Source organism: Wolffia australiana, chromosome 14 (genome assembly GCF_029677425.1).
Source record: "Wolffia australiana isolate 7733 chromosome 14, ASM2967742v1".
NCBI lineage: Eukaryota > Viridiplantae > Streptophyta > Magnoliopsida > Alismatales > Araceae > Wolffia > Wolffia australiana.
Window position 1 is genome coordinate 6376403 of NC_135848.1, and position 12101 is coordinate 6388503.

General features: G+C 46.8%; 1 protein-coding gene across 1 annotated transcript; it reads right to left on the bottom strand.

Annotated features, from left to right (window-relative positions):
* Window positions 1-10631: 10631 nt before the first annotated feature.
* On the bottom strand, window positions 10632-11792 carry LOC144712303 (BolA-like family protein). The gene is made up of 3 exons (XM_078586538.1): window positions 11462-11792; window positions 11122-11189; window positions 10632-10902 (listed from the first exon to the last, which is right to left on the bottom strand). Exons 1-3 carry the CDS (start codon window positions 11741-11743, stop codon window positions 10743-10745), a joined length of 510 nt encoding a protein of 169 aa, XP_078442664.1. The 5' UTR covers window positions 11744-11792; the 3' UTR covers window positions 10632-10742.
* Between the last annotated feature and the right edge of the window lie 309 nt (window positions 11793-12101).

Consider the following 12101-nt stretch of genomic DNA (forward strand, 5'->3'; position numbering starts at 1 on the left):
ACTTGCATTTGCCCAGCATGTCTCTGCATTACATCATCGCATTCATGATAGGATCACGCAGCAAAATGCATTGTACAAGCAAGCCGCCGACTTGCATCGCCGACCCAGAGCATTTGACGTGGGAGACCTAGTGATGGTCAGACTCAGGCCGGAGAGATACTCTCCCGGGACGGCAACGAAGCTGCATGCTCGCAGCGCCGGCCCGTTCCGGATCCTCCGTAGAGTGGGCGACAACGCGTATGTCGTCGAAATTCCTCCTACGTGGGGAATAGGCTCTACATTCAATGTGGCGGACCTAGCTCAGTACCGGGCCCCTTCTTCCTCCCCACTCCCAGCCTCTCTAGACCCCTTCAGCGTGAGTGAGTTTGCCGACACCACTCCCCCAATTGTTTCACCCGATAGGCACGAGGCAATCGATTGTGTACTGCAGGAGGTAATTGACCACCGGGGTGGGGAAGCATCGAGGAGATTCCTAGTACGTTGGGCGGGCCACACCTGCGCGGACGACACGTGGATTGCAGAACAGGAGCTCCGACGCCTCCGTCCCGACCTCCTTCCACCGTCGCCGATCCTCCACCCTGACTCGCCGGAGTCGAGTCCTTCCCACCCCGGGAGGGTTGATGGCGCGTCACCACCGGTCGTCATCGAGCCAGCAGAAGAGGAGCAGCAGGACTTCCCCGACTCAGCACCCGAGGAGCCGGCACTACCCAGCTCGCCACCGAGACGAGTCCAGCCACCACGACGAGCCGCCACAGCAACACAGGATCCCGCATTCCGTTACTCGGCATGACGCGGACGCCGACCACCGGAGCACACCGTTACAGTCGGTTACTTTATCTTATAGTTTTTCCCTTTATTCGTATTGTCGTGTAGCGGGGAAGGGCCCATAGGCGAACCCTTTTCCCCTTTTTCTTTTATGTCGGGCCTGACAAGCCCGTCTCCTATTTTCTTGCTTATTTTCTCTCCTTTTTCTTTTGTGTTATTGGACTAAGGAAGGGCCATCTCACCCATATATAAGGGGAAGAGGTGGGCGCTTCCCTTACCTTGACCTAATTTTTGAAGAATTGCACTTTGAAAAAGAAGAGACAGGACGTGGAGAAGAAAAAAAGAAAGAAGAAGAAGAGGAGAAAAAAAAAGAAGAAGAGGAGAAAGAAGAAGAAGAAGAAAGGAAGAAGGGAAGGGAGAGGAAGAAAAGGGAAGAAGAAGGAAAGGAGAGGAAGGAGGAAGGGAGCCGCGCCGCCGCCGTCGCGCGCCGCGCCGCCGCGCGCGCGCGCGCCGCCGCCGCGCGCCGCCGCGCGCGCGCCGCGCGCGCCGCGCGCTTCGCGCCAAGCGCCGCGCGCGCACTCCGCCGCCGAGCCCGCCGCGCGCCCGCCAAGCCGCGCGCCGCGCGCGCCGCCGCCGGCACGCGCGCCGCGCCGCGCGCCAGCGCCACCGCCGTGCCCGCTGCCGCTGCCGCCTGCGTCCTCGCCGCCGGCGCCGCCGCCCTAGCAGCATTTCGCCAGCTGCGCTGCTGGTGTGCTGTGCGACACCAGCGACGCGTGGCAACAGCGCGCGGTGCATCGTCGCGCCGTCTGCAGCGCCGCTGGCCGTGCTCACCGGTGCCTTATGCGCCTGGCCGTGTGCCACTGTCCTCGCGACGTGCCCGCCGTCCGTGGTCCGCGCGACGCTGGGGTTCCCGTTCCGCTCACACCGACGCCGCTGCCCCTCCGCACCAGTCAACCTCCGGCACCCCGGACAACTCCCTCCTCCGGAACCAGTGGTACGAAGATCCCGTCGCCAGCGCGACGAAGGTACTCTGCTTCACTCGCCCCTTTACGTCATTTATTTCCTTCAGTATTCTTTTCGTATTGCCTCCACCGCTCGGGTTAGATAGGTGAGTGAGACAGATTGAGAGTACGACGAAACAAAGACGGCGTCTTACCTGTCGATGCAGTCGGGACGCCCCGATGCGTGTGAGCATTCCAGTGGGAGTTACCCCATTCGACGGCGTGCGCGCCCTCGACCCGCCTCGGACGACTTGGAGGGCTGGTTCAACCTAGCTAGGCGACCCCGTCCCCGCTCCGGATTGGCTCTCATAGCTTGTCGGCGCATTGCACGTACCATAGTCGGACCATCATCCTCGTTATCGTCATACATGCATTTCTGTTCTCCGCATATCCATCGGTTGACGTCGTGGACGTAAATCGATTAGTTAGTGATACGACACCGAGTTCCTACCCTCGGTGACGGTCGGACGCCGTTGAGACGACGTCCGGCATCACTTGCCGGCCACATATATTTCCATCAGGGAGGAGGCAACGCACAGGCAAAGGCGGCACATGGGCAGGCGACCGGTGCGAGCATGCACAAGCGAGTGCGATGAGCTCAGGCGAGAAATCACGGGGTGGAGGTAGTATAGGGCGAGGGCGACAGCTAGAATAGAACTCGGGTGGCTGGCGCGAGGGGCAGAAATGGGCCTGAGGCGCAGAGACAAGCGTGGAGCATGGGGCGCGGTTTTGTGTGCGCCAGGCACGACTGCGAGAATGAAGGCGGGCGCAATAGTAGACGCAACTGTGGGCGCAAAGGCGAGCAGCAGTAGGGATGAAGGCAGGTGTGCGGCGAGGCGTAGTTATGTGACGCAGGACGGGAAGACGTCATCTACGTCCTACGACGGAAGAGTTGTGAGGTCCATTCGTCCTTCTCGAGGACGTTCATCTTGGACGGCAAGTTCCGCTCTCAGTGGGTGTCCTAGAAAGGTCCTGCGCGGGGTCCACAATTCGTTGGGGCCGAAGGGTGTCTCTATCTTCGTGTGGTCCACGCTCCACGGATAGTCGTCGAGGCGCTAGTGGGCCCGACTACCGGTGGGCGGTTAGGTTCAGCCGATTAGATGACGAATACGGCGGCGAACACTACAGCGGCAATGGCAAGCGGCGGCGACGTCGAGAAGCAGCGGCGGTGTTGGCGAGCAGCGGCGTTGAGCCACGGCGGCGGCACCGTCGAGCAGCGGCGGCGGTAGCGTCGAGCGGCGATGGCGTCCAGCGGCGGCGGCGGCATCGGCGGCGGCGGCGGCGTGGCGCGCAGCGGCGGCGGCGGCGGCCGGAGGTGGCGGCGGCCAGTGTCGGCGGCGGCGGCCGGAGGTGGCGGCGGCCAGTGTCGGCGGCGGCGGCCGGGGTGGGCCATGGCTAGGCCGAGGCTAGGGCCGCAGCTGGGCCGTGGCTTGGGCCGAGGTCCCGGCCGCTGGCGGGACCACGGTTTGGGCCACGTTCTGGGCCGCGGTGATGGGCCAGAAGGCCCGATGGGCCGGTGGCGGCCCGATAACGAAGGCCCACAGGGGCTAGGGCTGACGTGGCCACCTCGTGAAGCGTGCCCTGCGGCTAAGGGTAAACGGCACCTCGGGGCGCTGATTTGCGGCACCCCGGGGCGCGGTGTCGGCGGTTGGGCCTGATGGGCCTGGCCGGCTGCTGCCGCCCATTAGGCGACTGGCCCATTGAGCCGGCTGAGCTGGTGCGCGCGATGGCGCGCCTGGCTCAGCGACTGGCGCGCGCAGCGCGGCTGGCGGCGGTGGCGCCCGGCGCGGTGGCATGGGGTGGCGCGGGGCAGCGCGGGATGGCGCGGGGGGGCGCGAGGGCGACGCGGGGCAGCGCGGGGCGGCGGATCGGTAGCGGCGGCTCGGGGCGCACGGCACGTGGGCGGCGCGGCAATGCGGCGGCGCGGGCGACGCGCGGGGCTCGCAGGCGGCGCTCGGGCAGCGCAAAGGCGCGAGCGACGGCTCGATGAGCGGCGCAGGCGGTGCAGGGCGCGGCGAGGCAGCGCTGGGCGTGGCGAGGCGGCACGGGGCGGGCCGAGGCTGGGATGCGGAGCGGCCGAAAGGTGCCGGCGGCGGCGGCGGCGGAGCCGCCTTCTTCTAGGTCTCTCTGACCTCTCTTCTTCTTTCAAAAATTTGTTATCTCAAAGGGAAAAATCTCTATCTTTCTAGTACATAGGGGTTCCTTATATGGGACGCGTGAGGAAAATTAGGGGAAAACTAAGCTTAAAAGATGAAAATTTATCTAAACCTAGGGAAAAAAACGCGGATAGCTTGAGGGCTTCGCCATCATGATGGATGTAATGGCGAGGACAAAGGCGGCTGTGCGGTGGGTTGTAGTGACACATGGGCACAGCGGTGGCACGAAGGTGGGCGCTGTGGCAAGCATAGTGCACGGTGGCAGGCGTAGGGCACATCGACGAGCATGGGTGAAGATGGCAACGGCTACAGGAGGTGACAATGGCGACATCATCAGCAATGGTTGTTGGAAATAGAGTTTTCCTAGGAATCCCAATTTGAAGGGGAAAAATTGAAAATAAGTGGATGAAAATTAAAATAAAACATAAAATTTTCTTCTTTTTTGTCTTTGTCTATGAGGGTGTCCCCCCCCCCCCCTTACATAGGGGTGAATATGGGCTTGCCCACGTAGAAAAAGGGAACATGCCCAACATGAAGACTAATCCTAAGCCCCCCTCCTTAGCACTGCTAAGTTAGCAGGGAAAGACCTACACATGGGCCCAAACACATCAGCCCGAATACAAGAATACATGGACCCGAATATGTAGGCCCAACACACAAATGAAAAGAGGACATAAAAGCACGACGAAGATAGTGTCAACATCTGGGGGCTTGTTGACGAGGTCGCATTTTTGAAGGCTGGGTCTCTCCTTCAGCCAATGCTCCACGCGCTAGCTGTGACCCGTCTTTGGTGCAAGATGGTCTCCATCACAAGGAGATTATCTTCATGGTGAGAAGATATTCAAGATTTTCAAGGAGAGCTGAAGAAGAAGAGGTATAGATCCAAGAGAATGTGATTGCATGGGTACTTGCTAAGTCCAAATTTAGGGGTTATATGTCGTTGTTTTGATTCAGACTTAGCCAACAATATTTATGTAAATTTTCTACTTAAATACTCTATAATTAATATAGGGCAAGTAAGGGGTCAGAGAGGCAGAAATTTAATTTCAGATTTTTTCTCAAGCTTACGATGAAGAAAATGATTTTAGACGTGAAAAATACACTTTTTTGGGATTTTTCTAGATTTTTAGATAATTTTTATAATTCCCTATGATTTAAGTTAAGCCAAAATACAAGGAGAAACACAAAATCATATTTTTAAACTAATTTTTCTATTTTCTCTTAGCACATTAATCAGAAATAAATATTTTTACAATTTTCTGGAATTAATTTACATAAAAAAAACTATAAATATTAAAAACAAGAGATAGAGATTTTTAAAGAATTTTTTAGGTGTTAAAATGACTTTAAATAGGTTATATGAATTTTCTAGATTTTTTCCTAATTTTTTCGGGTTTTTTCAATGCAGAAATAATATTTCTGATTTTTTTCTATTTTTAAATACTAAAAATATGGTATTTACCTACTCCGGCGATCGGCGGCGGCGGCAGCGGAGTGGCGGCAGCGGCGGCAGGCCAGTTGGGCTGGCGGGCCTGGTGTGGCCTTAGAGGGTCAACCCACTAAGGTTAGCCCAATTTGGCTAAGTGAAGACTTAGCTGAATTGGGCTTAAGCCTTATTGGGCTTAACCCAATGGTCAGGACTTAGCCGATTTGGCCAAGTCCTGCACAGGGCTACCCTGTGCTCTGCGGTCATGTGCGCTTTCTGCGCGCGGACCGGCGGGCAGAGGGCTGTCCCTGCTGCATAGGCACCGCACGGTGGCGGCTACAAGACAGAAAATTTGAGTTTTGAAATGATAAAAAATGATATTTTAATGCAATTTTTGGGGTTTGAATTAGGACATGCTTGAGGATCTATAGAGATATAGGGAGATATTTTAGAGGGAGAAAAAAAAATTTTTAGAGAGATAAAATGTTGAAATGAGAGGATAGAGAGAGAAAATGAAGAGATAGACAGAGAAAATGAAGAGATAGTGCCGAGAGAGTTTGAGAGGGAATTTGAAGGTGTAGATGAAGGATATTTTTTATGAAATTTTGAGGTGATGAACTGTGGATATGGATGAAGGTCTATAGAGAGAAATAACAGATTCTAGAGAGAGAAAGGGCCGAAATGAGGAGATAGAGAGAGAAAATGAAGAGAGAGTGTAGAAGGAGTTTGAGATAGAATTTGGATGTGCAAATGAAGAAGATTTTTATGAAATTTTTAGGCGAGTAACTATGGATATAGATGAAGGTCTAGTGAGATAAAAAAACCTATTTTAGAGAGAGAAATTAGAGAAAATGAGTGTTTAGAGTGGGAAAGTGATGGATTTTAAGGGTAAATGGATGGGAAGTGATGGAGAAAGTAGAAATCTAAGATCCTAAAGCCTCAATGCAAGTTTACTAAGCCCTCAATGCTTCCTCTCAAGTATGGATCCCTATATTTTGTCAGGATGAGGCGTTTTTCAATGCAAACAAGAGACGAGATTAAGAGAAAACTTCAATAAACTCACATTAAGCAGGTTGAACAACCTAGATTCTGAAAAATGCCTTGTCCTGCTGACCAGACACTTGCTAGAGCATGTACAGAATGAGGGAAATGAGGGAGGAAAATTCTACTTATACATTGAGAGAATTAATAAAATACTCCTTTGGGCATTATCTATTCTCTTTTCTTGCCATTTTGCTTGTTTTTCTCCATTGATTGAGAGCTTTGCCCTGTACTTTCCAGTTTGTTTCTTTTGTAAGGTATTTTAAGGCCCAATGGGTAGGTCAGGTCGTGGCCCAAGACCCTCTGATCTCTCCTTTAAAAGCCTAAAATACCGTTTCATCATTTGCAGCCCATTTTGATAATCACTAAGCTCCCAAAAATCCACCAATTTCCTAAGAATTGTATCTTCTAGTTCCTGTAAATTTCTGCCCATTTGGAACTATAAAAGACTCATCAGTAATCAAACTGATTGACTTCATAGAAGTCAATGAAGTTAGTGAAAAATAATCATAATGTGCAAAAGTTGGAATTTCTAGCTAATGCATAAATATTTGGTTAACTCAAATAATAACATGATAAATTATAAATTAATAATACTAAAAACATCTAAAATGTATGAAAATATATGTTCATTTATCATGTCATCAATACTTTAAGAGACCGGGCACATGAGTGGCTTTAAAACAATCTCAAAGAGAGCAGATCAAGAGTGGAAAATTTCCCAATAAGGTACATGCAATGTATTATTTTAAAGATTGATTAAGAACCGATTAACACTTCCACATCCATGTAAAAATCTGTTTTCATGGTTGATCCAAAGCACAAAATCCAACACTCATGTCTCGGGGTACTTGGGCGCTGGTTTCTCACTCGGAAAGCACTAATGTTGTCTCCTATGAATGGATTTTCACACTCAAAAATTAACTTGAACAGGTTGATTCTTCAGTATAAGGCACAAATAATAGCTTGTGGTTTTTCACAAGGATATTGGGTGGACTGTCATGAGACATTTTATCAAATGGTTTGCTTTAATTCTATCCACATTTTCTTGTGTATTGAAGTTAAACAAGGTTAAAGTCCTGGCCAACTTGACAACTCCAATACCTTTCCTATGGAAATTTATAGAAGGTTGTCTTTATGGAGAAACTGTATGGTTACGACGTTTAGGGATTTAATCATATTTTTATTGATTTTACGACATCATTTTCTAGAATAACTTAATTTTCTGATTCAAAATTTACTTTTATGAAATTTTCAATCTTACAATCATGGAGACTAGAAATGTCTAAATCAAGATATAAACTCATTATATTTTTCTAACTTATTATTTATTTTATAATGATTTTATTAATATATTTTTGCTTTGAATATGTGCCTGACATGTGTTGGCATTTGATTTGTCAACTGGTAACCAATTAAGAATATCCGCAATGATTAGCTTCACTAATCATTGCAAAAAGGTGCAATTATAGTATCATGAATCATGATGCCATTATGTGACATTCATTACCTGGCGCTTTCAATATATTTTATTCACAAGTGTGACATGGACCAATAGGAAAATGACACTATTTTAATCACAAATGCCATGAAACAACCAAGAGAGAAATGAATAAAAAATTATTAAATTCAACATAGCGGCGATACACATGTCGCACACGTGTACCCCTCCCCCCAATTGATGAAAAAGAAGAAAAAAGATTGGTGTGGCATGCAACAATGGGTATCACGTAAAGCAATGATTGGGAGATCTTTTCCCTTTTTCTGACGTGAATCACATGCGTCAGCATGCCATTCCTTAGAAGTAAGTGAAAAGGGGAATATTGTGGCGTGTTGTGCGGCGACGCACTGCCACGTCACAATATTCCATAATAATATTGAACAACTTTTTTTTGCTTTTTCCTCTACGCAGGTATGTGTGGCATTCTTGGAGTGTGTAATCAGAGAACATGAGGAGATCACAACAATGAATAATGGCTGATGACAATTGGATGACTTCAATGAAAACAGAAAAAAAGAGGAAGCTTCAGCAACGATGATGAGGAGAGAGAAAAAATGGATTTCTAGGATTATACCAACTTCAAAGCTTGATATATGACAATCCAAAGGTCTAATTGAGCTGAAATTTATAATGATACTTTGTCTTGACCCCCTTTTCCATCCATACCCTTTGAAATTGAAATAAAGGTGTGGATCATTGTCAAATTCATCCTTAAAATTGCTTCCTACTCATGTGCGCTAATTGAAAAATAGTGAATTTTTGAGATCCATCAAATCTGTTTTTTGTGTCTTGGGTGTGTGAGAATAAGCATCAGAGAAGAGGAGGAGCTTACTTGCACTTGCAAATTACTGTGATCTTGGAAAAATGTAAGGATGTATAGCAAGTGTCATCGCCTTACATTTTTCTTTCTCAATATCAGCTTAGATTAATTTTCACTACCATGTCTCACCATCATATCACATCCATACATTCTCTAAATCACGTCATTTATCACATTTGACATGATCTCTACCTTGCTATTATCATTCTTTGTGTTATCACCATTTCATTATTGCATTTGCTCGAGCTTCCAAATTCTAATTATCACTATCTACTGACTATCCTTAACTTATTATCACCATCTCGCCATGCATTTTCCCATCACTCAATTTCATAATTAGTACATATTGCATCTCATTTTAATAATCACTGTATAAAGAAAAATAAATCCTTAATCACTGTTCAGTATGGAGATGATCTGTATTTATCATTGACTAAGATTACTAAGTGAGTAATGTTTATTTTTCTTATTGAATAATCTATAACATACCAACAAGGAGGTAAAACCCTAATTTTGAGATTGTCAGCATGGGTACTTAAAATGGGCACCCCCTTATACGTATTAAGAACTTTTCTCATAAATCCTTATTAACGAATCATATTCACCACAATGCTTTTATATCTTATGCGTATGAACTTGTTAGCTCATTTATCATTCTAGTTAATTTCTTTAATTAAATGTATCAACATATAGATTAACTATTCAAAGATCGATTTAACCTAATTAATATGTTAAGTTTTGATCTTGTGGGGGGCCCATATATACCTGGTACTTTAGAAGATACATCACAGTGTTCAAACTCTCTCAAAGAATCTTTAACGTCATTGGTTATCATATATGTATAATCCTTCATCTGCGCAAGATTCCCAAATGACTTAGAGTATGATTAATCATCAAAGCTTAATAGTTTATTCAGTATTGATGTGTAATGGGGCTTATTTGAAAACACCTTCTCTAATATCCCTGCTACCATGACAAGGGATTTGATGTATCTTCTACCCCCATATTAATATCCTCTTATGATAAGGGTGAATGATGACATTTTGGTCACTTAATTACTTTCATATGTTTGTTATTGTTTAGGAGCTAAGATATATTTAAGTCACATGGTCACAGACTCGTAAGCCTTAGTCAAGACATAGTTGTGCATCCACGAGATATCCTTGGTGTCTTAAGTTTATGAATCACTTATACAACCATGAGATTAACCAACTTGATTAACATTTAGGTATAATATTATTCAGGGATTTATATAGATCAATTCAATAGACTCTTTCTCCATAAAATACCCGCCATATATTCTTGTTGTCCCCATACTAGCAGCCACATAACAAGTCATACTTATTGTATTAGTAAAATTGGATAACATTATTCTATATAGAAGTATTGATGCTTATATAGCCTATCCATTGAATACAAATATTTAGAATATATATTTAGAAACTAGTGAGTATCATAATAATTCACAAGGTGATTGCACATATTTTTAGACTTCATTATGATCATAATAATGCACAAGTACTTTTTTCAATGAATGTAAATAAAACATATTGATGTGATTGACTTGATGCCACATAATATCTGCTATGACCATGGGGTTGGGACACAAAACTTGGTGAGTTGATGCCTACTCCATTTTGACCAAATCTGGTTCACGACTAAGTGAAAAGGCCATGTTGGTACCTACAAAGTTACTAGAAGGGGGGGGGACTAATCCATGTGATGTGAGCCTAGACTGCAGTGCCCCGCGGCAGTAATTTCTAGTATTTTCTGTATCATCTTTAAATTGAGTTTATTACTACTAAATTAAAAAAAAATGAGATTAGTAGTTTACCATCATCCAACACCCTCCAGCCTTCTCATGTTTCCCACCACAAGAGGTCGCCAACTTTTGACTCCCAATCCCCCCAAGAAAAGAAGATCAATGAAGACCATCAAATACTTGTGCAGCCAAAAACAGAATACGTATATGAAGACAATAATAATGATGATGATGATGATGATGAATGATGCCACGAAGGTAAGGTTAAGTTTAACGGCCACCGCCGGCAGAAGCCTCACTCGGGGTTCGCGTAGTCATCTGGTCAACAGCATGAACCGTGCTCTGGAGCTCCTCCCATATCGCCTTGTATACCATTCTCTGCCGATTGACCGCCGTTTGCCCTTCGAATGCAGAAGCCACCACGTCGATGCTACACACAAAAGCATCTACCATCAGATGATGATGGAAGCCCACCGTTAAACGATGATGATAATCTCCTAATTGTTTTCACAAATCTGTTTTGAGCTTCATATGATGAACCCAAACCTCTCATTGAATTTCTTTTTAACGCTGAGAAAACTGAAAAATGTGTTCCATCGTTCCAGTCTCAGACAGATACCAAGCAGATAAAAGCAATCAGATTGCAAACCTGACATGCCGGCCGTCTCCGTAGGCATCCTTCACAACCACAGATTCTGCGCTAAGCTGCTCCTTTATCTGTGCATACACCGGGCAGAGAATAGGTCAGGCACTGGGAAAGAGTTGTTCTTTACTTAGCCCGGAGCTGTTCGATTCCGGGTTTACAAAGATTTTAGCTTTGAGAGATCTAGATAGGAAGAATTAATAGACCGATTTCATCTCGCCTTCCACGGACCTATAGTGGATTGAATCGACGGAGAAATTTAGGTTTAAATTGACAGGAATATCTAGAAAAGCCGGAAAATTCCGCGATCGAATCAATGACCAAGCAAGATCGAAAAAGAGATAACCTTCTTCTCCATGGACTGCATCAAGGGGCTGTCAATGGCGCCGGGGTCATTCACCTGCGCGGCACGAACGCCAATGCCGTCGGAGAACCGACGACGACCAACCCCGCCGGCCGGCGACGACAGCACGCGCCGCGCCGCCGCCGGGACGGCGCCGACAGAAATGGCCGAAAAGGGCAACGCGGAGGAGGAGAGGCGGCGCCTTACGCCGGCGCCGCTGCGGAGAAGGATGGCGCAGGGCCTCGAGAGAAGCCGTTGCAGGGCGTGGTGCGCCGCTGCCGCCATGCTTGCTCGCTGATTTCGCCCAAATTCTACGGCTGCCTGGTGGGCGAAATCATTCGTACTTGTATAAATAGATAGATAGATATCCACTGTAACCCACACAGTTGAAGAAAATTTTATTCAGAGAGATAAACCCTCAAATCCAAAAGTTTTATTGTACGAGAGAAAACAAATATATGTGAATGAACAAAATTTGAAGTCCTCCTTTGGTGTGTTTCTGCATTAAAAAATATGTGAGAATGAATAGCAAGGATATAATTCTCTAACTCAATGAGTCTTGCTTCCGGCAACAATGCCGGTTGATGAACCAGAAATTAGGGTTAGAAATGTTGTTTAAGGTTTCTGGTCTATGAAACAATAT